The sequence below is a fragment of the Delphinapterus leucas genome, chromosome 1, assembly GCF_059928025.1.
Source record: "Delphinapterus leucas isolate spDelLeu-1000000601 "Yukka" chromosome 1, BTC_Dleu_Yukka2, whole genome shotgun sequence".
Taxonomy (NCBI): Eukaryota; Metazoa; Chordata; class Mammalia; order Artiodactyla; family Monodontidae; genus Delphinapterus; species Delphinapterus leucas.
Window position 1 is genome coordinate 89,445,568 of NC_143129.1, and position 24,870 is coordinate 89,470,437.

The 24,870-nt window shown below is 35.2% G+C and overlaps 1 protein-coding gene across 1 annotated transcript in view; it reads right to left on the reverse strand.

The window, feature by feature from the left end:
- The window catches only part of SYCP1 (synaptonemal complex protein 1), a 152,521-nt gene that overhangs the window by 17,795 nt on the left and 109,856 nt on the right, over window positions 1–24,870 (reverse strand). Inside the window, exons 23-28 of the mRNA XM_022583832.3 lie at window positions 23,488–23,604; window positions 22,954–23,064; window positions 21,715–21,807; window positions 21,120–21,194; window positions 4,507–4,566; window positions 647–826 (exon numbers count right to left, since the gene is read on the reverse strand). Of these exons, the coding sequence (XP_022439540.1) occupies window positions 647–826; window positions 4,507–4,566; window positions 21,120–21,194; window positions 21,715–21,807; window positions 22,954–23,064; window positions 23,488–23,604 (636 nt within the window). The remainder of the gene's footprint in view (window positions 1–646; window positions 827–4,506; window positions 4,567–21,119; window positions 21,195–21,714; window positions 21,808–22,953; window positions 23,065–23,487; window positions 23,605–24,870) is intronic.

The window sequence follows — 24,870 nt, forward strand, 5'->3', positions numbered from 1 at the left end:
GATATAACTTTAAAAAGCAGCCTTATAAGAAGGGGATACTGGCATCTCATTCCCTAAGTGGATATAAACCTAGGCAGAAAATTTGTTCATCTGTCTTTGTGTCTCCCTGAGCAAAGTAAAAAGAAATTAGAGAGAGATAGATGGCAGAGAGCGGGAAAGGGGGAGTCAGAAGTAGAGCATTATGCACCACCATTTAGCATTGAAAGGTTGAATGAATTCCCCATGGATTAAGTGGACATGTCGAAGATAGCTAGCAATGAGCCACTTTGTTAGTGGCACCTGCTCCACAGGGCTGACTGCTAAGTAAAAGACTCCAGCAGCAAGGTGATGAGGAGTAAACAGCAAAGGGAGGTAACTGAGGTCATACTGGAAAATGCAAGTCAAAACCAGATTTTGTACATCAGGGTCCTGTGCACTGGTGAATACCAGAAAGTGATAAAATTTGCCCAAGATGTCATTAAGTTGTGAACAGTGATAGATTAAAAAAAAAATGAAACCATTTCGTGCTGGTATAACAAATAATTGAAACTTTAAAGAAAATGGTTTCATGTCTATGTGTGTGATACCAGATATATGGTATGTGATAACAGAGACTTCTTTTTTATTAAAAAAAATTACTACTTTCTTAGAAATTTTAGCAACAAACCTTTGGTAATGGTGTAGATAAAGTATTTTTGGCAGATGTCCACAGACAGTCTCTTTTATCTTTTGATTTGCCGTGATCAGCTGATGGGAAGTTTCCAGATTTATTTTGTGAAGGAGCTGCTTTAGAATCAAGTTTCCAACAACTAGTTTCAGGTGTTTCCAATAAAGATGTCCGTGTTTTCTATATTGAACAACAAAAATGAATAAAGTCATCATTAAATGTCATTTTAATTAAAGTACAACTAGAAGAAATATCACTGAAATAAACTAGAATTTACCCCCAAATTTAGTATTGATTAGATAACTTTGAATAAATTTCACTTATCTTCTTTGTCACTTTATTTTCCCATTTAAGATGAAAGTGGTATCTGCCCCTCTTTGTCTTCACAGAGCTGCTATGAAAACAAGTAAGACATCTCAAATCCCTATTTGACCAAAAGTTGAGAATTCTCCAGAGAAAAATCTCTATTCCTGGTGGCAAAAAAATCTTAATCTGAGGTTCATTCCAACAGCCTAACAGCCAAAGGGCATTCTCTTTTATGCTTTCATATTTTCTCTATCAACTATAAAAATATCAGCTTTTCCTATCCACCAGCTTCATGCCCCTCCAAAAAAAAAAAAAAACAGAGAAGAAAAATTATGAAAGTAAAGAACTAGAGAAATTTTCAGGAAATCTTTCAGGGTAAGATAAAGGTAGCTGATTAGAAGGCACAAACTACTATGTATAAAATAAATAAGCTACAAGGATATATTGTACAGCACAGAGAATATACCCAATATTTTATAATAACTATAAATGGAGTATAACCTTTAAAATTTGTGAATCTCTATGTTGTATACCTGAAACTTATATAATACTATAAGGAAACTATACCTCAATTAAAAAATAAAATATAAATTTTTAAAAAGGAGCTAAATGAGGTAATTTGAAGGTTTCTTGCCCAGTTCTAGTGATCTCACTTCATTATCCTTTTTCCAATAGGTATGAATTTTGGCAGCATTTTTTCCACAGAGTTGCATTTCTATATCTTTTTCCATAAATATTTCTATATCATAGCTGATAACACAATTTTGATGAAAGCAAATTTTCTTCCGCTCTCTGGACTCATCAGGAGTCATCCTCAAAATCTCCAAAATGTAACTGCTTTCATGGACAAATTTTTCATACCCAAAAGGACTGAGAATAGCAACTACACCACCCTGTGGTCATATCTTGGAATCTAACATTTCCCTAGTAGCCTAAAAGAAAATGCACCAGCATTCTAGACTACTGAAATAACCCTCTTTGTAATACATCATGAAAATGTATATACTTTCCTACAAGTTACATTCTTTTCTGAATATTACATTTCCAATGATGCATATATACAGAACATTCATGATTTTCTCTGTTGTTCTTTTTAAACAAACATTTATTCGGTATTTCCTATGTGCCAAGCACTATTTTATTTTATTATTTTTTTAATACATCTTTATTGGAGTATAAAGTATACCAGCTTTACAATGGTGTATTAGTTTCTGCTTTATAACAAAGTGAATCAGTTATACATATACATATGTTCCCATATCTCTTCCCTCTTGCATCTCCCTCCCTCCCACCCTCCCTATCCCACCCCTCCAGGCGGTCACAAAGCACCGAGCTGATCTCCCTGCCAAGCACTATTTTAAATGCTTCACAAAGCATTAAATGAGATAATAATCTCATTTAATCTTCATAACAACTTTAGGAAAAAGGTACTATTATTATCCCTAGGTGATAAAACTGAAGCATGAAGAAATAACATTCCCAACCTCAGAAATGTTTGATAAACCTAATGATTATTATATAGAAGGCTTGTGATACTTCAATATTGTTGGAATAAAGCATAGCACACAGAAGTCTATTTAAATCTTTTCATTTCATCATTTTCTCATTATTTGCAATATATATATCTAGACACCCAGATAAAATATAGGGAATTATCTAATCTACTTGATAACATACATAAATAATAGACATATGTTACTGGAATTATACATGAATCAAAACAACTCTATAAGAATATGTGATATATACTTTCATAATATGAACATATTCTATATTTAGAAATAAATATTGGAGTTTAACCAATTTATCATCTTCATCAGACACTTCGCTTAGACTATATCTAACCCTCCTGGCTAATTTTAATATAACAATAATTTCTCCAAATATAATGTTTTCAAATATCTATCACAGTGTCCGGACATATGAAGCACCTAATATTCACTCACAGGTGCAATATTTCTTTCTTTCTTCTCTTTGAACCCAAATGTAACAAAATTATATCACTGTCTATACAAAAAAACTGAACATTGTTGTTTGGTATAGACAAACAACATACTCTTATGTTAAACAAACATATACAAACAATATACAAACAAACAAGACAAACAATATACTCTGTTACTTTCAGTTTATAGTTAAAGCAACTTCTGTGGGGACTTAGGAGACTACATCACTGTGTATAAGGGATATTTAATCATTTTAACTAAAATTTGCAATAAAACTCTTCTGTAATAATTCTATATTACCAACTGGATTAGAAGCTGAATATAACCTCCCTTTCTCATACCTGATGCTTCCTTCTATGTACAGGGAACATTCTTAACTTCTCTCTGCTTTCTTAGAGAAACAGCAATGACTTAATGGGATTGTTGAATATGAAAGGAGTAACGGGGGACATATAGTTCAGCCCCTTCCTTACTCCTCCTCTTGGGTACCAGAAGAAGCACACATTCTACTCTATGCCATACATTTTACAAGAGCAGGCCATTCAAGTAGGTACACTTGTCCCAGTCTAGCTCTACCTGTGATAGAGTAGATAAACTTGTTTAATTTAGGATTTCAGGATTAAGAAATCCTGTTGCCTTCAAATATAAGCCACACTGTCCAATGTTATTTGTCAATAATAAAGATATTATGTTGATTTTCACTGCCTTTCTCAGTTGGCTTAGACTTAAGAGAGCAAGATGTCATTTATTTAGCCCTCTCAAACCTCAAAATTAAACACAATCTAAACATGAGCTTTAGAATTTTTAATTGAAATATTTTCCCCTAATGTTGGAAATTTCTCAAGAAACACAGAAGTACCTAACTAATTTAATGCTATAATAAAAACTATAAAAGAATAAAATCTCTAAATTTCCAAATGACAAATGCTTTGAAATTTTTTAGCTAATGCTTTTGAATTAATAAATAGAAAGAAACAATTTTGGAAATGAAATTGTGTGATATATATATATTTAATTTTTATTGGGGTATAGTTGATTTACAATGTTGTATTAGTTTCAGGGGTACAGCAAAGTGAATCTGTTATACATATACATATATCCAGTCTTTTTTAGATTCTTTTCCCATATAGGCCATTACAGAGTATTGAATAGAGTTCCCTGTGCTATACCATAGGTCCTTATTAGTTATGTATTTTTATATAGCAGTGGGTATATGTCAATCCCAATCTTCCAATTTATCCCTCCCTCACCCTTTACCCCCTAGTAACCGTAAGTTTATTTTCTACACCTGTAACTCTATTTCTGTTTTGTAGATAAGTTCATTTGTAGATTCCACATATAAGCAATATCCTATGATATTTGTCTTTCTCTGTCTGACTTAACTTCACTTAGCATGATAATCTCTAGGTCCATCCATGTTCCAGCAAATGGCATTATTTTGTTCTTTTTAATGGCTGAGTAATAGTCCATTGTATATATGTACCACATCTTCTGTGTGATATATTTTTGATGTTATTTTCCCATTTATGAACAAAAAAATTTACTAAGTAGATGTTAGAAAGTGAAATGGTTATAAAGAAATCTATGAGAGTTATATAAACCTCTTACCTTGTCTTTTTTTTCTTTGAGAGTAACTGTGTTTTCTTTTGCCTCTCTTTTGAGGTTTGCCTATTAAAAATGAATATCAAGTACATACAATGTAGTCATTACTTTTATAAAAAATTACTGTTCCTATTATCAAATCTTTCCTAAGAAGTATTAACAAAGAATACTGCCTTCTATATCTTATAAAATAATGAAAAGAAAAAAGAAAAACAAATTAGTTCCTTTCTACAAAGGTATGTTATTTGATTTTGATTACCTTTTTTAAAAATTCTGATCTGTCTCCAGTAGTTATCTGTGGACTCATTAAGTCCTTTAAAACACTGAATCTCAGCTTTCTCATTTGTAAAATGAAGTGGATGGATCAGCTTATAAAGTAAGGGTATATACAAGTAACTAACTGTAAAGAGCTGCAAAGAGATCCAAAATATTGTGAGCCTTTAGAGGCAGAATTCCCTTTTTCTCTGTGTATGGAGAAAAGCAATTCAGTTGGACACTGAATAATCAATTTTCAACTTGAGATAAACAGGTATGAGAGAGAAAAACAAAGTACAAAAAGAGTACAAAATACTTACAAAATAATACATCATTTCTCTAGTACTCCAGGAAACAATACATTTTGCTGGAGATTAGGGCATGTGTATTCAGTGGGAAAAAAAGAAAAATTAACCCTGGCCTAGAGAAAAGAATATGTGCAATGCCTTTAATATGACAATCATCTGGAAAACAGAATGGTTACAGCTCCAAGGAGCCTTAAAGGTCTCAGAGAAGAAAAAGTTTCAATAAGCACAACTTTAGGCAAACTCGCCTTGCCTGCCCATGATGCCTATGCCAATACCTGCACTCACTGAATGTCCGTGTACACCATGGTATCTCTCCTAAAGTGCTGCTCCTAACTAGAGAACACACTTCACCATGAAAGAAGCTGGCAATAAGCTGATGTAACAGTAGTCACTGCTCTTATTATGTATCCTATCAACTACCAATAGTTGATCTTCAGTTATCACAACTGGGGTCTACTCTATGGGGATGAAATGCTGTCTTCTAGGATAAAGTATACCCTCTAAACTGGCTAAATTACACTGATTCTCAGAATACATATCTTGGCTTCTAGAGGATGGAAGGGAGAAAGCACCTCCCAAAACTGCACTTCCTCTACAACTCTGACTTTTGCTACTCCGGAGATCTTAGTACAGTCTGTTCTAATACAACATGGGATTCCAAGGTGTGAATTAGCTCATATACAAAGGTGTATCTTTGCTAGTGTCTAATTAATCATGAGTTCCCTAAGACCAAAGTGATGGGCAGTCCACTAAGGTACCTATTTAATCTGAGTAACTAAAAAATGCCTGTAATATGGTCTGGCAAAGAGAGGATTGATTTGAGGCACAGGAGTAGAATATGATAGCCCTGTGCCCAAATTTCAGACCTGAATAAATTTACAAACCTAGAACCCTCTAAATTAAACAAAAGCCTGGTACTATTGTGGAAGGATTTTGCAATAATATCACAAATTCATACTGAATCCTTCCTACTATCATGTGCACTGAGAGAAATACTAAGACTTATGGGTAATTGGACATTGACTATTAGCTAACACCAATTCTTGTAACCCATAATGTTATTATTTTTTCACTAGTTTGAGCGCAGGTGTACTGGGGTCAAGTGATAAATAGCACTTAATCCAAGTCCACCTCATGGTGAGCCCATGGAACCATAAACCTATCCTGTGGTCATTTCTTTAGATCCTGAATATACAGCTGAACAGATAAACTCAGTAAGTGGCAAAACCCCCATATTGGTTCTGACTACAGAGTGAGAGATTTTTATATTTGGAAGGACCAATTGGAAGACTTTAGAACTCTCCTTCCATATCAAGAATGTAAACAAATATACAAAATATCACATCTCACTAGGCAGAGATTAAGGCACCATCAAGAGATGAAAGATATAGGAAAGGTGATTTAGTACAGTCTCACAAAGCCAACCTATTTTAAGTGGAAGCTAAGACTGTCATTCGGCAACAATTTCTTCATACCAACTGGTATGTAAAATAGGTCAAAATCGGGATTGGCATATTGACTAGGATCAAAATTGAAAACTAAAACAAAGTTTCATACAAAACATGAGCTCAACTTAAATAATGGAATTGTGATTACAGGACAGAATATGTGTTTTTATTAATCCTGATAATGTAAAATAATTAAACATAAAAATTGTATATGCAAAAGAATAGGCAGTAGGAGAAAGTGTTAGATATACTGTTTAAAAATATAAAGGTAACGAGTAAAATAATTTAAAAAACTATATACACGTCCCAAATCAACCAAAAATACACACACATAAAATTTAGAGAAAAAGACAATAAAATAAATATTAATATGCAATGTAAAATAAAATGGCAAAAGCATGATTAAAATATATATCATATTGATAAGGGTTAATATCCAGAATATGTAAGGAACTCACACAACTCAACCAAAAAAACCCAAATAATTTTTAAATGGGCAAAGGACATGAATAGACGATTCTCCAAAGAGGATATACAAATGGCCAACAAGCGTATGAAAAGATGCCCAACATCACTAATTATAAGAGAAATGCAAATCAAAACTACAATGAGCTATCACTCACACTCCTTAGGAGGATGACCACTATCAAAATAATAGAAAATAAGTGTTGGCAAGGATGCAGAGAAATCGGAACCCTTGCACACTACTGGCAGAAATGTAAAATGGTACAGTTGCTACAGAAGACTGTATGGTGGTTCCTCAAAAATTAATAATAGAATTACCATATGATCCAGGAATCCCACTTTTGGGTATATATCCAAAAGAATTCACAGCAGGATCTCCAAGAGACATTTGCACACCCATGTTCATTAATTACAACATTAATCACAATAGCCAAGAGGTGGAAGCAACCTAAATGTCCATCACAGATGAATGGATATTCATCCATGTGGTATATACATGCAATGGAATATCAGACTGCCTTAAAAAAAAAAAAGGAAATTCTGTCACATGCTACAAATGGATGAACCTTGAAGACATTATGCTAATTGAAATAATCCAGTTACAGAAAGACAAATACTGCATGGTTCTACTCATATGAAGTATCAAAGGTAGTTAAAATCATAGAAACAGAAAAAAGGTGGTTGGAAGGGGAATTAGTGTTTAATGGATTTAGACTTCCAGTTTTGCAAGATTAAAGAGTTCTAGCGATCTATTGTACAATATGTATATGCTTAAAACTACTAAACTGTATACACTTAAAAAGTGTTAAGATGGATGGTAAATTTAATGATACATATTTTTACCATGATTAAAAAAAGTAAAACTACAACCATTCTATCTTATGAATATCAATATGAAGGTACTAAGTAAAAATATTAGCAAACAGAATCCAGCATCACATTAAAAATACTTCATGACCAAATGGAGTTCATTCCAGAAATGCAAGAATAATTTAAAACTACGAATCGTATCAATAAATACTATTGGAAAAAATAAGCTACTAAAGAAAAAGAGACTCTCAGATTAGAGACTCCATCAGGGTTAATAAGAAATGGACAAAAACATATAAGATAAATAAGTCCAAAAAGAAAGGATCACAACATAAATATCAGGCAAAGCTGGCTTCAAAGCAAAAAGGACAAAGATGAAAGATACAGTTTCCAAGTAGCAATTAATTAGTATAAACTTTTACACAATGAATAGTATTCATCAAAACATGTAAAGCAAAACTGGTTGAGAACTCACAAAGAAGAGAAATATAACAGTAATAAACGCTTAACTCCTTCTTTCAGCTCATGATTGATCAAACAGAAAAAATATATAACAAAGTTAAAGTAGATGTCAAAAAAAAACTGATACAGTAGATCAAACTGTTTGGTAAAGGTGGAAGAGTGAAGGCAGATTATAAAATCTTCCTCTCCCTACACTAACAAAAAAGTATAAAGGGAGGGAGGAAACGTAAGTAGTCAAGAACCGGCAAAAATGAATTCAACGACAGAAACATACCATACCAGGCCATAATCTCTGATTCTAGTGAAGGTTCAGCATGAAAGATACAGAGTACAGCTGTGCTGATTTGACTCAATGTGTCTCCTAACCTAATCACTACTTACATGGTATTGGTGAAAGTGAACACATATAATAATGAGAAGAATTGTCACTAATATACCTGAATTTGTAAGAAGAAATCTGAGGGGATAAGCAGGCAGTCCAAGAAAAAGAAGCCTAGGAAATGCATGAAAAATGACTAAATCTTATCATTTTGGTCTCTCTAGTCTGGACAAAAAAGCATAACAACCATACCCGTATAGAATTAATTATCCTTGCCAATAAATAGAACATATTAGAAATAAAGTCAAAAGACAAAATGTAAAAAAGAAGAAAAGATTCCCCTGAAGGAGCAGAACACATAAAAAATATGAGATTCACTGAAAAACCACGTGAATTTTGTCCTTATCCCTGGGTCCACCTCTCATCACCTTGTAAGTGAGGTATACCAAATCATGATATTCTTATCTTTTCCCTCATAAAATTTGGTGCGTGAGGAAATACAGCTTGGAAGAGAGATTGGAAAAATGGCAAAAATGAATAACCATAGCTTAACCTGTTGGATAGACACATGGGCTCCAGGGCTTCAGCCTGAGTTGGTTAAAAGATGTGAAGCCTGGGCTTCTCTGGTGGCACAGTGGTTGAGAGTCCACCTGCCGATGCAGGGGACACGGGTTCGTGCCCTGGTACGGAAAGATCCCACATGCCGCGGAGCGGCTGAGCCCGTGAGCCATGGCTGCTGAGCCTGCGCGTCCGGAGCCTGTGCTCTGCAATGGGAGAGGCCACAACAGTGAGAGGCCCGCGTACCGCAAAAAAAAAAAAAAAAAAAGATGTGAAGCCTAAGGAAAAAATCATCACAAAAAAACTACAGACCAATCTTTGTTACGAATCTAGGTGCAAAAATTGTTCAACAAAATACTAGCAAACCAAATCTAGCAGAATACAAAGAAGATTATATGTCATGACAAAGTAGGATTTCTCCCAAGAATTGAAATTGAATTTCATCAAAATTAAAGTCTTTGTGCTACAAATGATACCATCAAGAAACTGAAAAGACAATTCAAAGAATGGGAGAAAATGTTTAAAGATCTTATATCAGATAAGGGACTTGTATCTAGAATATATAAAGAACTCTTAAAACTCAACACTAAAAAAATAAGTAACCTAATTTTAAAATACGCAAAGTATCTGAATAGATATTTCTCCAAAAAAGATATACAAATGGCCAATAGCACGTGAAAAGATGATCAAAATCATTAGGCATTAAATAAATACAAATCAAAACAAAAATGATATACCATGCCACACCCACCTGGATGATTATATCAAAAAAAGACAACAATAAGTATTGGTGAGGTTGTGGAAAAATTGAGACCTTCATGCACTACTTAGTGGGAATCCAAAATGGTACAGTTGGTTTAGAGAACAGTTGGGCAGTATCTTAAAATATAAAACATAGAGACACCATATTACCCAGCAATTCTACTTCTACATATATAATCAAGAGAAATGACAACATATATCCTCACAAAACTTGTACACAAATATTCTTAACAGCATTATTCTTAATAGTCAAAATGGAAACAACCCAAATTTCCATCAATTGATAAATGGATAAATAAAACAGTATACCCATATAACAAAATATTATTCAGTAATAAAAAGGAATGAAGTACTGATATATGCTAGGACATGGTTGGACCTTGATGCTCAGTGAAACAAGACCATATATTATATGATTTCATTTAAGTGAAATATCCAGAAAAGGTAAATCTTATAGAAATAGAAAGTAGATCATTGATTGACTAGAGCTAGTGAATTTGTTGATGGGAGCTAAGGGGCAGGTATAATTGCTGCTGGGGGGTTGATACATATATTCTAAAACTACGTAGCAGTGATGGTTGCACAACTCTCAGTAACTGTCAATATATGTAAAAGCCACTGAATTGTACACTTTAAATGGATGATTATATAGTACATAAATTATATGTCAGTGAAACTGTTTTTAAAAACTTTTGGAGCTGAGCAAGGAAACAGACAAAGTTGGGGACTTTAACACCCCTCTTTCAGCTACTGATAGAATTACTAGGCAGAAAGTCAGCAAAAATATATAAAACCTGAACAACACAACTAACTAATTAGGTTAAATTGACATTTACAGTACACTCCACCAACAATAGCATAACATACATTTGTTTCAAGCACCTATAGATCATTCACCAAGACAGACCATATTCTGGGCCATAAAGCGAACCTCAACAAATTTAAAAGAATAAAACGGCTATGGACTAAATGTTTGTACCCCCCCAAAATTCATATATCAAGGCCTTAACACCCAGTGTGGAATGGTGTTCGGAGGTAGGGCCTTTAAGAAGTAATTGGGTTTGGAAGAGGTCATAGAGGTGAAGCCCTCACGATGGGACTGGTACTCATAAAGAGTTGAAGAGACCAGCATTCTCTTTCAGCCATGTGAGCACATAGCAAGAAAGTAACTGTCTTCAAGCCAGGAAATGGGCCCTGACCAGAACTTTACCATGCTGGCACTCTGATCTCAGACTTACAGCTTCCAGAACTGTGAGAAATAATATTTGTTGTTTAAGCCATTCAATCTATGGTATTTTTGTTATAGTATTACGCAGACAAATACAGAACTCATAAAGATTGTATTCTCTAACCATAATGGAATCAAACTAGAAATCAGTAACAGAGACAACAGGAAAATCTTTGAACACATGAAAATTTGAAAACAAACTTCTAAATAATCAATGGGTCAAAGAAGAAGTCTCAAAGAAAAATAAAATTATAAGAACTGAATGGGGAGAGGGGGAAGATGGCGAAAAGTAAGACGCGGAGATCACCTTCCTCCCCACAGATACATCAGAAATACATCTACACGTGGAACAACTCCTAGAGAACACCTACTGAACGCTGGCAGAACTCATCAGACCTCCCAAAAGAGAAGAAACTCCCCACGTACCTGGGTAGGGCAAAAGAAAAAAGAATAAACAGAGACAAAAGAATAGGGACAGGACGGGACCTGCACCAGTGGGAGGGAGCTGTGAAGGAGGAAAGGTGTCCACACACTAGGAAGCCCCTTCGCGGGCGGAGACTGCGGGTGGCGGAGGGGGGAAGCTTCGGTGCCGCCGAGGAGAGCACAGCTACAGGGGTGTGGAGGGCAAAGGGGAGAGATTCCCACACAGAGGATCGGTGCCGACTGGCACTCACCAGCCCGAGAGGCTTGTCTGCTCACCCACCGGGGAGGGCAGGGCTGGGAGCTGAGGCTTGGGATTCGGTTGGATCGCAGGCAGAGGACTGGCGGCGAGAACACAGCCTGAAGGGGTTAGTGCACCACAGCTAGCCGGTAGGGAGTCCGGGGAAAAGTCTGGACCTGCCGAAGAGGCAAGAGACTTTTTCTTCCCTTTTTGTTTCCTGGTGCACGAGGAGAGGGGATTCAGAGCGCTGCTTAAAGGAGCTCCAGAGATGGGCGCGAGCCGCGGCTATCAGCGCGGACCCCAGAGACGGGCATGAGACGCTAAGGCTGCTGCTGCCACCACCAAGAAGCCTGTGTGCGAGCACAGGTCACTATCCACACCTCCCCTCCCGGGAGCCTGTGCAGTCCGCCACTGCGAGGGTCCCGGGATCCAGGGACAACTTCCCCGGGAGAACACACGTTGGGCGCCTCAGGCTGTTGCAACGTCCTGCTGGCCTCTGCCGCCGCAGGCTCGCCACGCACTCCGTGCACCTCCCTCCCCCCAGCCTGAGCGAGCCATAGCCCCCGAATCAGCTGCTCCTTTAACCCCGTCCTGTCTGAGCAAAGAACAGACGCCCTCAGGCAACCTACACGCAGAGGCGGGGCCACATCCCAAGCTGAACCCCGGGAGCTGTGCGAACACAGAAGAGAAAGGGAAATTTCTCCCAGCAGCCTCAGGAGCAGCGGATTAAATCTCCACAATCAACTTGATGTACCCTGCATCGGTGGAATACCTGAATGGACAACGAATCATCCCAAATTGAGGAGGTGGACTTTGACAGCAAGATATATTATTTGTTCCCCTTTTCCTCTTTTTGTGAGTGTATATGTGTATGCTTCAGTGTGAGATTTTGTATAGCTTTGCTTTCACCATTTGTCCTAGGATTCCGTCCGTCGGTTTTTTTTTTTACTTAAAATTTTTTTTTCTTAATAATTACTTTTTATTTTAATAACTTTATTTTATCCTCTTTCTTTCTTTCTACTTTTTCTCCCTTTTATTCTGAGTCGTGTGGATGAAAGGCTCTTGGTGCTGCAGCCAGGAGTCAGTGCTGTGCCTCTGAAGTGGGAGAGCCAACTTCAGGACACTGGTCCACAAGAGACCTCCCAGCTCCACGTAATATCAAACGGTGAAAATCTCCCAGAGATCTCCATCTCAACACCAACACCTAGCTTTACTCAACGACCAGCAAGCTACAGTGCTGGACACCCTATGCCAAACAACCAGCAAGACAGGAACACAACCCCACCCATTAGCAGAGAGGCTGCCTAAAATCATAATAAGGCCACAGACACCCCAAAACACACCACCAGACGTGGACCTGCCCACCAGAAAGACAAGATCCAGCCTCATGCACCAGAACACAGGCACTAGTCCCCTCCACCAGGAAGCCTACACAACCCACTGAACCAATTTTAGCCACTGGGGACAGACACCAAAAACAATGGGAACTACGAATCTGCAGCCTGCAAAAAGGAGACCCCAAACACAGTAAGATAAGCAAAATGAGAAGACAGAAAAACATACAGCAGATGAAGGAGCAAGATAAAAACCCACCAGACCTAACAAATGAAGAGGAAATAGGCAGTCTACCTGAAAAAAAATTCAGAATAATGATAGTAAAGATGATCCAAGATCTTGGAAATACAATAGAGAAAATGCAAGAAACATTTAACAAGGACCTAGAAGAACTAAAGAGGAAACAAGCAATGATGAACAACAAAATAAATGAAATTAAAAATACTCTAGAAGGGATCAATAGCAGAATAACTGAGGCAGAAGAACAGATAAGTGACCTGGAAGATAAAATAGTGGAAATAACTACTGCAGAGCAGAATAAAGAAAAAAGAATGAAAAGAACTGAAGATAGTCTCAGAGACTTCTGGGACAACATTAAATGCAACAACATTCGAATTATAGGGGTTCCAGAAGAAGAAGAGAAAAGGAAAGGGACTGAGAAAATATTTGAAGAGATTATAGTTGAAAACTTCCCTAATATGGGAAAGGAAATAGTTAATCAAGTCCAGAAAGCACAGAGAGTCCCACACAGGGTAAATCCAAGGAGAAACACGCCAAGACACATATTAATCAAACTGCCAAAAATTAAATACAAACAAAACATATTAAAAGCAGCAAGGGAAAAACAACAAATAACACACAAGGGAATCCCCATAAGGTTAACAGCTGATCTCTCAGCAGAAAATCTGCAAGCCAAAAGGGACTGGCAGGACATATTTAAAGTGATGAAGGAGAAAAACCTACAACCAAGATTACTCTAACCAGCAAGGATCTCATTCAGATTTGATGGAGAAATTAAAACCTTTACAGACAAGCAAAAGCTGAGAGAGTTCACCACCACCAAACCAGCTTTACAACAAATGCTAAAGGAACTTCTCTAGGCAAGAAACACAAGAGGAGGAAAAGACCTACAATAACAAACCCAAAACAATTAAGAAAATGGGAATAGTAACATACATATCGATAATTACCTTAAATGTAAATGGATTAAATGCTCCCACCAAAAGACACAGACTGGCTGAATGGATACAAAAACAAGACCCATATATATGCTGTCTACAAGAGACCCACTTCAGACCTAGGGACACATACAGACTGAAAGTGAGGGGATGGAAAAAGATATTCCATGCAAATGGAAACCAAAAGAAAGCTGGAGTAGCAATTCTCATATCAGACAAAATAGACTTTAAAATAAAGACTATTAGAAGAGACAAAGAAGGACACTACATAATGATCAAGGGATCGATCCAAGAAGAAGATATAACAATTGTAAATATTTCTGCACCCAACATAGGAGCACCTCAATACATAAGGCAAATACTAACAGCCATAAAAGGGGAAATCGACAGTAACACATTCATAGTAGGGGACTTTAACACCCCACTTTCACCAATGGACAGATCATCCAAAATGAAATAAATAAGGAAACACAAGCTTTAAATGATACATTAAACAAGGTGGACTTAATTGATATTTATAGGACATTCCATCCAAAAACAACAGAATACACATTTTTCTCAAGTGCTCATGGAACAATCTCCAGGATAGATCATATCTTGGGTCACAAAGCAAGCCTTGGTAAATTTAAGAAAATTGAAATTGTATCAAGTATCTTTTCCGACCACAAGGCTATGAGACTAGATATCAATTACAAGAAAAGATCTGTAAAAAACACAGACACATGGTGGCTAAACAATACAATACTTAATAACGAAGTGATCACTTAAGAAATCAAAGAGGAAATAAAAAAATACCTAGAAACAAATGACAATGGAGACACGATGACCCAAAACCTATGGGATGCAGCAAAAGCAGTTCTAAGAGGGAAGTTTATAGCAATACAATCGTACCTTAAGAAACAGGAAGCATCTCGAATAAACAACCTAACCTTGCACCTAAAGCAATTAGAGAAAGAAGAACAAAAAACCCCAAAGTTAGCAGAAGGAAAGAAATCATAAAGATCAGATAAGAAATAAATGAAAAAGAAATGAAGGAAACGATAGCAAAGATCAATAAACTAAAAGCTGGTTCTTTGAGAAGATAAACAAAATAGATAAACTATTAGCCAGACTCATGAAGAAAAAAGGGAGAAGACTCAAATCAACAGAATTAAAAATGAAAAAGAAGTAACAACTGACACTGCAGAAATACAAAAGATCATGAGAGATTACTACAAGCAACTCTATGCCAATAAAATGGACAACCTGGAAGAAATGGACAAATCTTAGAAATGCACAACCTGCCAAGACTGAATCAGGAAGAAATAGAAAATATGAACAGACCAATCACAAGCACTGAAATTGAAATTGTGATAAAAGGTCATCCAACAAACAAAAGCCCAGGACCAGATGGCTTCACGGGCAAATTCTACCAAACATTTAGAGAAGAGCTAACACCTATCCTTCTCAAACTCTTCCAAAACACAGCAGAGGGAGGAACACTCCCAAACTCATTCTACGAGGACACCATCACCCTGATACCAAAACCAGACAAGGATGTCACAAAGAAAGAAAACTACAGGCCAATATCACTGATGAACATAGATGCAAAAATTCTCAACAAAATATTAACAAACAGAATCCAACAGCACATTAAAAGGGTCATACCCCATGATTAAGTGGAGTTTATTCCAGGAATGCAAGGATTCTTCAATATACGCAAATCTATCAATGTGATAAACCATATTAACAAATTGAAGGAGAAAAACCATATGATCAACTCAGTAGATGCAGAGAAAGCGTTCGAAAAAATTCAACAACCATTTATGATAAAAAACCCTGCAGAAAGTAGGCATAGAGGGAACTTTCCTCAACATAATAAAGGCCACATATGACAAACCCACAGCCAACATCATCCTCAATGGTGAAAAAGAGAAAGCATTTCCACTAAGATCAGGAACAAGACAAGGTTGCCCACTCTCACCACTCTTATTCAACATAGTTTTGGAAGTTTTAACCACAGCAATCAGATAAGAAAAGGAAATAAAGGGAATCCAAATCAGAAAAGAAGAAGTAAAGCTGTCACTGTTTACAGATGACATGATACTATACATAGAGAATCCTAAAGATGCTACCAGAAAACTACTAGAGCTAATCAATGAATTTGGTAAAGTAGCAGGATACAAAATTACTGCACAGAAATCTCTGGCAGTCCTATACACTAATGATGAAAAATCTGAAAGTGAAATCAAGAAAACACTCCCATTTACCACTGCAACAAAAAGAATGCAATATCTAGGAATAAGCCTACCTAAGGAGACAAAAGACCTGTATGCAGAAAATTATAAGACACTGATGAAAGAAATTAAAGATGATACAAATAGATGGAGAGATATACCATGGTCTTGGATTGGAAGAATCAACATTGTGAAAATGACTCTACTACCCAAAGCAATCTACAGATTCAATGCAATCCCTATCAAACTACCACTGGCATTTTTCACAGAACTAGAACAAAAAATTTCACAATTTGTATGGAAACAGAAAAGACCCCGAATAGCCAAAGCAATCTTGAGAACCAGAAACGGAGCTGGAGGAATCAGGCTCCCTGACTTCAGACTATACTACAAAGCTACAGTAATCAAGACACTATGGTACTGGCACAAAAACAGAAATATAGGTCAATGCAACAGGATAGAAAGCCCAGAGATAAACCCACACACATATGGTCACCTTATCTTTGATAAAGGAGGCAGGAATGTACAGTGCAGAAAGGACAGCCTCTTTGATAAGTGGTCCTGGGAAAACTGGACAGGTACATGTAAAAGTATGAAATTAGAACACTCCCTAACACCATACACAAAAATTAGCTTAGAATGGATTAAAGACATAAATGTAAGGCCAGAAACTATCAAACTCTTAGAGGAAAACATAGACAGAACACTCTATAACGTAAATCACATCAAGATCCCTTTTGACCCACCTCTTAGAGAAATGGAAATAAAAACCAAAATAAACAAATGGGGCCTAATGAAACTTCAAAGCTTTTGCACAGCAAAGGAAACCATAAACAAGACCAAAAGACAACCCTCAGAATGGGAGAAAATATTGCAAATGAAGCAACTGACAAAGGATTAATCTCCAAAATTTACAAGCAGCTCAATAACAAAAAACCAAACAACCCAATCCAAAAATGGGCAGAAGACCTAAACAGACATTTCTCCAAAGAAGATATACAGATTGCCAACAAACACATGAAACAATGCTCATCATCATTAATCATTAGAGAAATGCAAATCAAAACTACAATGAGATATCATCTCACACTGGTCAGAATGGCCATCATCAAAAAATCTAGAAACAATAAATGCTGGAGAGGGTGTGGACAAAAGGGAACCCTCTTGCACTGCTGGTGGGAATGTGAATTGGTACAGCCACTATGGAGAACAGTATGGAGGTTCCTTAAAAGACTACAAACAGAACTACCATATGACCCAGCAATCCCACTACTGGGCATATACCCTGAGAAAACCATAATTCAAAAAGAATCATGTACCAAAATGTTCATTGCAGCTCTATTTACAATAGCCCGGAGATGGAAGCAACCTAAGTGTCCGTCATCGGATGAATGGATAAAGAAGATGTGGCACATATATACAATGGAATATTACTCAGCCATAAAAAGAAACAAAATTGAGTTATTTGTAGTGAGGTGGATGGACCTAGAGTCTTTCATACAGAGTGAAGTAACTCAGAAACAGAAAGGCAAATACCGTATGCTAACACATATATATGGAATCTAAGAAAAAAAAATGTCATGAAGAACCTAGGGGTAAGACGGGAATAAAGACACAGACCTACTAGAGAAGGGACTTGAGGATATAGGGAGGGGGGAGGGTAAGCTGTGACAAAGTGAGAGAGTGGCATGGACATATATACACTACCAAACATAAAATAGATAGCTAGTGGGAAGCAGCCGCATAGCACAGGGAGATCAGCTGGGTACTTTGTGACCACCTAGAGGGGTGGGATAGGGAGGGTGGGAGGGAGGGAGACACAAGAGGGAAGAGATATGGGAACATATGTATATGTATAACTGATTCACTTTGTTATAAAGCAGAAACTAACACACCATTGTAAAGCAATTATACTCCAGTAAAGATGTAAAAAAAAAAGTCTTTAGAGACATGAAAAGTAGGGCTAACCTTTCATTTCAAAAGTCTAGTAAAGAAGTAAAAAAAAAAACTGAATGAACACAAAACACAACATATCAAAACATACGGGACACAGCTAAAGCAGTACTGAGAGAGAAATTTATAGTACTAAATGCTTACATTAGGAAAAAGGGGAGAGTGATTTCAGCAAAATGGCAGAATAGGCGTTTTTACCGTCCTCCCCATCAAGAACACAGATTTTGACTATAATCCATAGATGAGAATACCTCTGTGGAAGTTCTGGAGTTCAAAAGAGAACTTCCAGCACACCATTAGAGAAAAAAAAAAAAAATCCCAGATTCAACACACTGAAGAAGATAAGAAGAATGGTTTCATTTTACCCACATCACCCCCTCTCCCAAGACAGTACAGCACAGCTCCCAGAGAGAACCTGTTAAGTCAGCAATTTTTCCCATGGGGAAAAGTGAGACCAGGAAAGTAAGCACCTAGCTTCCCCAACTATGCAAAACACTGCCAAATATTTGCAAACCATATATGTGATAAAGGGTTAATGTCAAAAACATATAAAGAACTCATACAATTCAATAGCCAAAAGCCAAACGATCCAATTTAAAAATTGGCACAGGACCTGAGTAGACATATTTCCAAAGAAGATATATAAATGGCCAACAAGTAAATGGAAAGGTATTCAACATCACTAATCATCAGGGAACTGCAAATCAAAAGTACTATTAGATATATTACCTCATGTTTGTTGGAATGGCTATTATCAAATAAAACAAGAGATAAACGCTGGCATGGATGCAGAGAAAAAGAAGAACCCTTGTGCACTACAGATGGGAAGGTAAATTGGTTCAGCCCCTACAGAAAACAGTATAAAGATTCTTCAAAAAATTAAAAATAGAACTGCAATACAAGTCAGCAATTCTACTTCTGAGACTACATCCAAAGGAAATGAAATTATTATGTTGAAGAGGTATTTGCACCCCCATGTAGCATTATTCACAACATCCAATACATGGAAACAACCTGAGTGTCCATAGACAAAGAATGGATAGAGAAAGTGCAGTATATATATACAATGGAGTATTATTCAGGTGTAAAAGGAAGGAAATCCTTTCATTTGCAACAACATGGTTAGACCTTGAGAGCATTATGCTAACTGAAATAGACAGAGAAAGACAAATACTATATGATATCACTTATATGTGGAATCTTAAGAAACAAACAAAACACAACTAAATTCACAGAGAAGAGGATTAGATTTATGGTTACAAGATGCAGGGTTTGGGGTGATGGGGAACTGGATGAAGGTGGTCAAAAGGCACTAACATCCAGTTATAAGACAAGTACTAGGGATGTAATGTATAACATGATGACTATCATTAACACTACTGTATGGTACATTTGAAAGTTGCTAAGAGAGTAAAACCTAAGAGTTCTCATCACAAGGAAAAAACCTTTTTTTCTTTGTCTTTCTTTTTCTTAATCTATATGAGATGATGGATGTTAACTAAACTTATTGTGGTTATCATTTTACAATGTATGTAAGGCAAATCATGCTGTACACCTTAACTTATACAGTGCTGTCAATTATATCTCAATAAAATTGGAAAAAGAACCTAGAAGAAAGAACATTAGGAGTGGTTTAATACAAGGAAGTATTATTCCTCTTTTACTAAAACAGTAGGATAAAGGTAAATATGTATGCTACAATCGCAGGTGAAGTAAAAGCCACTTAGTCATTTCTTTGACAAACATTTGTCGAAAACAGAAAATTTTCAAAGCACTATGCTCAAATAAAGGAAAGACAAAGATAAATAGACATAACCCCAGCCCTTGAGGAACTTGAAATATAATGGGGCACAGAGTGACATAACTATTTTAATATAAGAGCAAAATACTATGAGAATACTTATATACAGTCAGCTCACCTTTGCAAGATAAAAGATATGTGAAGTTTTCCATAGGTGGAGAAAGGAAGAAAGAAATTAAATGCAGGAAACAAAGTGAACAAATGCACAGAGGTTTGAAATTGAAATTGCATGTTACCTAGGCATGTTGCAGAGTGATTAGGGAGGAGGATTTGGAATCATGAAAAATAAACCTAGATTTGAATTCTAAGCCATTCTATTTTTTTTATTATGTGATCCTGAATAAATAAGCTAACCTCTATAAAAATGGAGATAATAATAAGTATTGTTTATAGAACTGTTATAAAGATTAAATTATATATAAGTAGTATACTCAGCACAGTGAGCTGTCATATAGAAAGAAAAAAAAAGTATTTGTCATTTTAAAGTGCGAGTCAATTCACTTTGTAAATTCCAAAACACTATACAAATATAAGGCATTATTTTTTTTTGGAAACATGATCAATAGCTAAAAAACACATCCAAATACATAAGTACTTTATAATATATGAAATAATATTTCTCAAATATTTATATCTGAAAGCTCGCCTACTCTTAAAGTATACTTATATTTATATGTCTTTAATATTTAAACAAGGGAATATGCTAAATACTTCTGAAATAAAAGCTAATGGGGAAAATTATATTTTTAATCCTTACTCAAATTTACCCTATTATTTTCTAATATGACATGTTTATAAAAACTTAAGTTACACCTAAAACTTAAAATTAGTTACTTTATCTATAATGCCACAAAACCTACTTTTTCTTCTCTTTCTATTTCAAGTTGTTTCTTAGCAGAACAAAGTTCATTTTTGAGATTGGATAGTTCAGTCTCCTAAAGAAAAAGGAACATGAAACTTATAAGTGCATCCATATATTTCTTAAGACAATAAAAATTCAAACTAGTGTTTCAAAAACAATTTAGTTTTATAGAGAAATAAATTCACTCATGAAATATATACACTTTTTAAAACCCTACTGATATGAAGGCTCCTAGTTGAATATAACTAAAGATTTCATTTAGACAAATTTTGTATAGTTTGCTCTAAAGAAATGTTTAACACTATGTATATGTCTCCTTCTCATTATCTCCCAATCTATCTCACTCCTCCTTTCCCAACCTCAATCAGAGCTCAAAACTTATTCGTAACTGGAGTTTATAACTTTTCATTTGAAAAACAGAGTTCGTTTTACCAAAAAAATGATTAGAAAACCACCTACCTATAAGATCTATAACATCCCTTTCAGATTTATGATTATTTGATTCTACAGTTCAAAATTATGGTTTTATTTATTATTCTTTACTAACAGCCATGCTGACATGAAAATTGGCTTCTACTGCTATTTGTTCTCACCAAAGATGCTTTCAATGATGACTGTTCTTGTTCTTTGCTCTTATAAAGTCCTAATTCTGAGTCTCTTTCTTCAACAATTTTATCATATTGGTGCTATGTTAAAAAGAGAAACCATTTTAAGTATATTAGAAGCACAAAAGATTACATTTTAATACGACTGGTATTCTTATGCATTTAATATTTATAAAAAATGATGTTTATGAATTCAGTAATACATATCTGAGCTATTTTTTAATTTTTTCAACTACATTTTTAAATTCTAACAATAAAAACAATGAAACATAGATGACTGTCTTGGAAATAACCCAAGAGCAAGAAATAATTTTTTAAATTAGAGACACTGAATTTCATAATTTATAAAAAGTCTAGAAACACAGGACCTCTTCGAAAAACGGCTGATTCCAGATCTTGTGCAGGGAATACAAAATGAGTCTTGAACATTTTGTCATAACAGAAAGCAAGAAAGCTGTCACAGATTATTAGGGTCAAATCAAAGGGACCTGCCAACCAGTTCGAGGAGGCTCCCACTGGCCAAAGTTGGGACAATTTAAGTGTCAACAAGGATCAAAACTGTACTGGATTAAGACATACCAAATATGCTTAAATCTATGAGTTCACAATATTACTTAAAATATTTTTTAAATCCTCATTGGTTACTTCATAATAATATCCTAGCGACAACTTATAAAGATTAATTGATAGGTATAGCCCACTTCCTCTCCAAATCTTGAAGAGTATAGGGCTTAATTCCCTAAGAGAATGATTACTTTCAAACAACAATAAAAAATAGAGCACACTCACAAACACAACAAACATTGTCTTTCATCTATTTATTATTGTTTAGCCTAGTATGTGTTAGACACAGGTAGAGGATAAAAATATTATATTTATAGTTATATTATATTTATTTAAATACATATCCTGGGTATGTATTTAAATAACTACAAGGTGGAAAAGTCTATAAGAGACTACTATGAAAATTGAGGAAAAGAGTGATTACGTTTATCCATCAAGACAATAAGGAGAGACTTCCTCAAGGAAGTGACCCCCAGGCTCAGCTTCATGTGGTTAAGACTTGAACTTGGAGAAATGAGAGATCAAGAGTATTCCAGCTATAATTAGTCATTGTTGCATAGACAATAATTTTCTCTGACAAATCAGAATGCTATATTTTACCATTTTTATGCATAAATATGGCTCCAATTAATAATTTTCATTACACAACAGGAAAAAAATTACCTTATGTTTTTCCATAAGTGCTACCATTTCAGCTACTTTATGTTGACATCGTATATCAATTTCTTTCTGTAATTTTACTGCTTCATCAGCTATTACTTTTGCTTTCTCAACCTATCAAATAAATTTAAAGTTTTTTAAAATTAATACACAAAAAACAAATTTAACTTAAATGTTAAATTTAAGTTAAAATACAGAAATCAAACACCAGGAAATTAGGAAAGCCAAGTAGAAAATACATTATTGTTTTGGTTTATTTTAGTTAGGGTCTTCTACTAAGTGAATGACAGTATAACACTGTAAAGATCATTTAACCTTTTCAAAATGATTATATACTACCCAATACTCAAATACTTAGAATAACAATGATACTTTTAGCTTCTATTAAAAAAGCTAATTAATTATCCCTATATAAATTTATTAAATCTTCTAAAGAATCATAATGTTAAAAGAATTATTACTTTTCTCTTAAAATGCAAACATACAAATATAGGGTTTTAGTATAACAACTTCTCAAACATATTTAGTTTTTCCTACCTCTCCCAAAAGATTTTCTTCTAATAGCTTTTTGTCCTCAATTTCTTTCTGATAGCTGTCGGTCATTTCTTTAAATTTTTGTTTGGCACCTTCTAGTTCTAATTCTAATTTATTGACCTTTGAATAAAGAAAACAGCATGAACATTAATAAATTCTGTGGATTACTTGAAAATATTCTGTATTCATTTTGTGGTTTTGTGACTCTTAAAAGATGATTTATTCATAGATATTATAGTTGGATCATTTTACTTACAGTTTTCATATGGTGAGATGTGCTTTATTTTTCACAATATGTATCTTTTTCCCTAAAATACATATTTAGTCTTGACAAGTAATATTTTAAAAGCAGCCATATTTTTATTTTTAATGAATTTTTCAACAATATTTATTTAGTCTCAGTTTGCTGTTTTATTACAATAAGTAACTATTCCATTTGGACAGAACACACATGCGATTCAAAGAAAAAGCATTTTTTCAAAAAAAAAAAGCTTTATTGAGGTATAACATATGCAAAAAAACGACACATATTTAATGTATACAGTGTGATGAGATTGGACAAATGCATACACCCATGAAATCATCGCCAAAATCAAGGTAATAGACATATCCATCATCTTCAAAAGTTTCCTTCTGTCCCGTTTTTTTTGTCATAAGAACACTTACATGAGACTACTCTCCTAACAATTTTTTTTAAATTTTGTGCATATTTATTCCTTCTAATAGATAGTGTTCAGGTTCTTTTTAACTGATGCCTATTTCTCCCTATCCTCCTAACCCTGATACATTTTTTAAATGTTTTTATTGTGGTAAAAGTCACATGATATAAAACATACTATTTTAACCATATTTAACTGTACGATTCAATGGCACTAAGTACATTCACATTGTTGTGCAACTCTCACCATCATCCATCTCCCGAATATTTCACCTTCCTAAACTGAAACTCTGTCCCCTTTAAACATTAACTCCCCATTCTCCCTCCCCACTCCCTCTACCCCCCAGCCCCTGGCATCTACCAATGTACTTTCTGACTCTATGAATTTGACTATTCTAGGCACCTCGTATAAGTGGAATCAAACAGTACTTGTCTGCATGTAATGTATACTGGAATGTATTTTTAAGGCTAACTTAATATATGTCCTGCAAACAGAATGTACCTTCTTTTTTTCCCCCCTGTGCTATACAGTAGGTACTCACCAGCCAAATACGTCATACATAGTAGTGTACATACATCAGTCCCAATCTCCCAATCCATTTCACCCCTCTCTTAGTGTCCATACATTTGCTCTCTACAACTGTGTCTCTATTTCTGCTTTGCAAATAGGTTCATTTGCACCATTTTTCTAAATTCCATATACATGCGTTAATATACAACATTTGTTT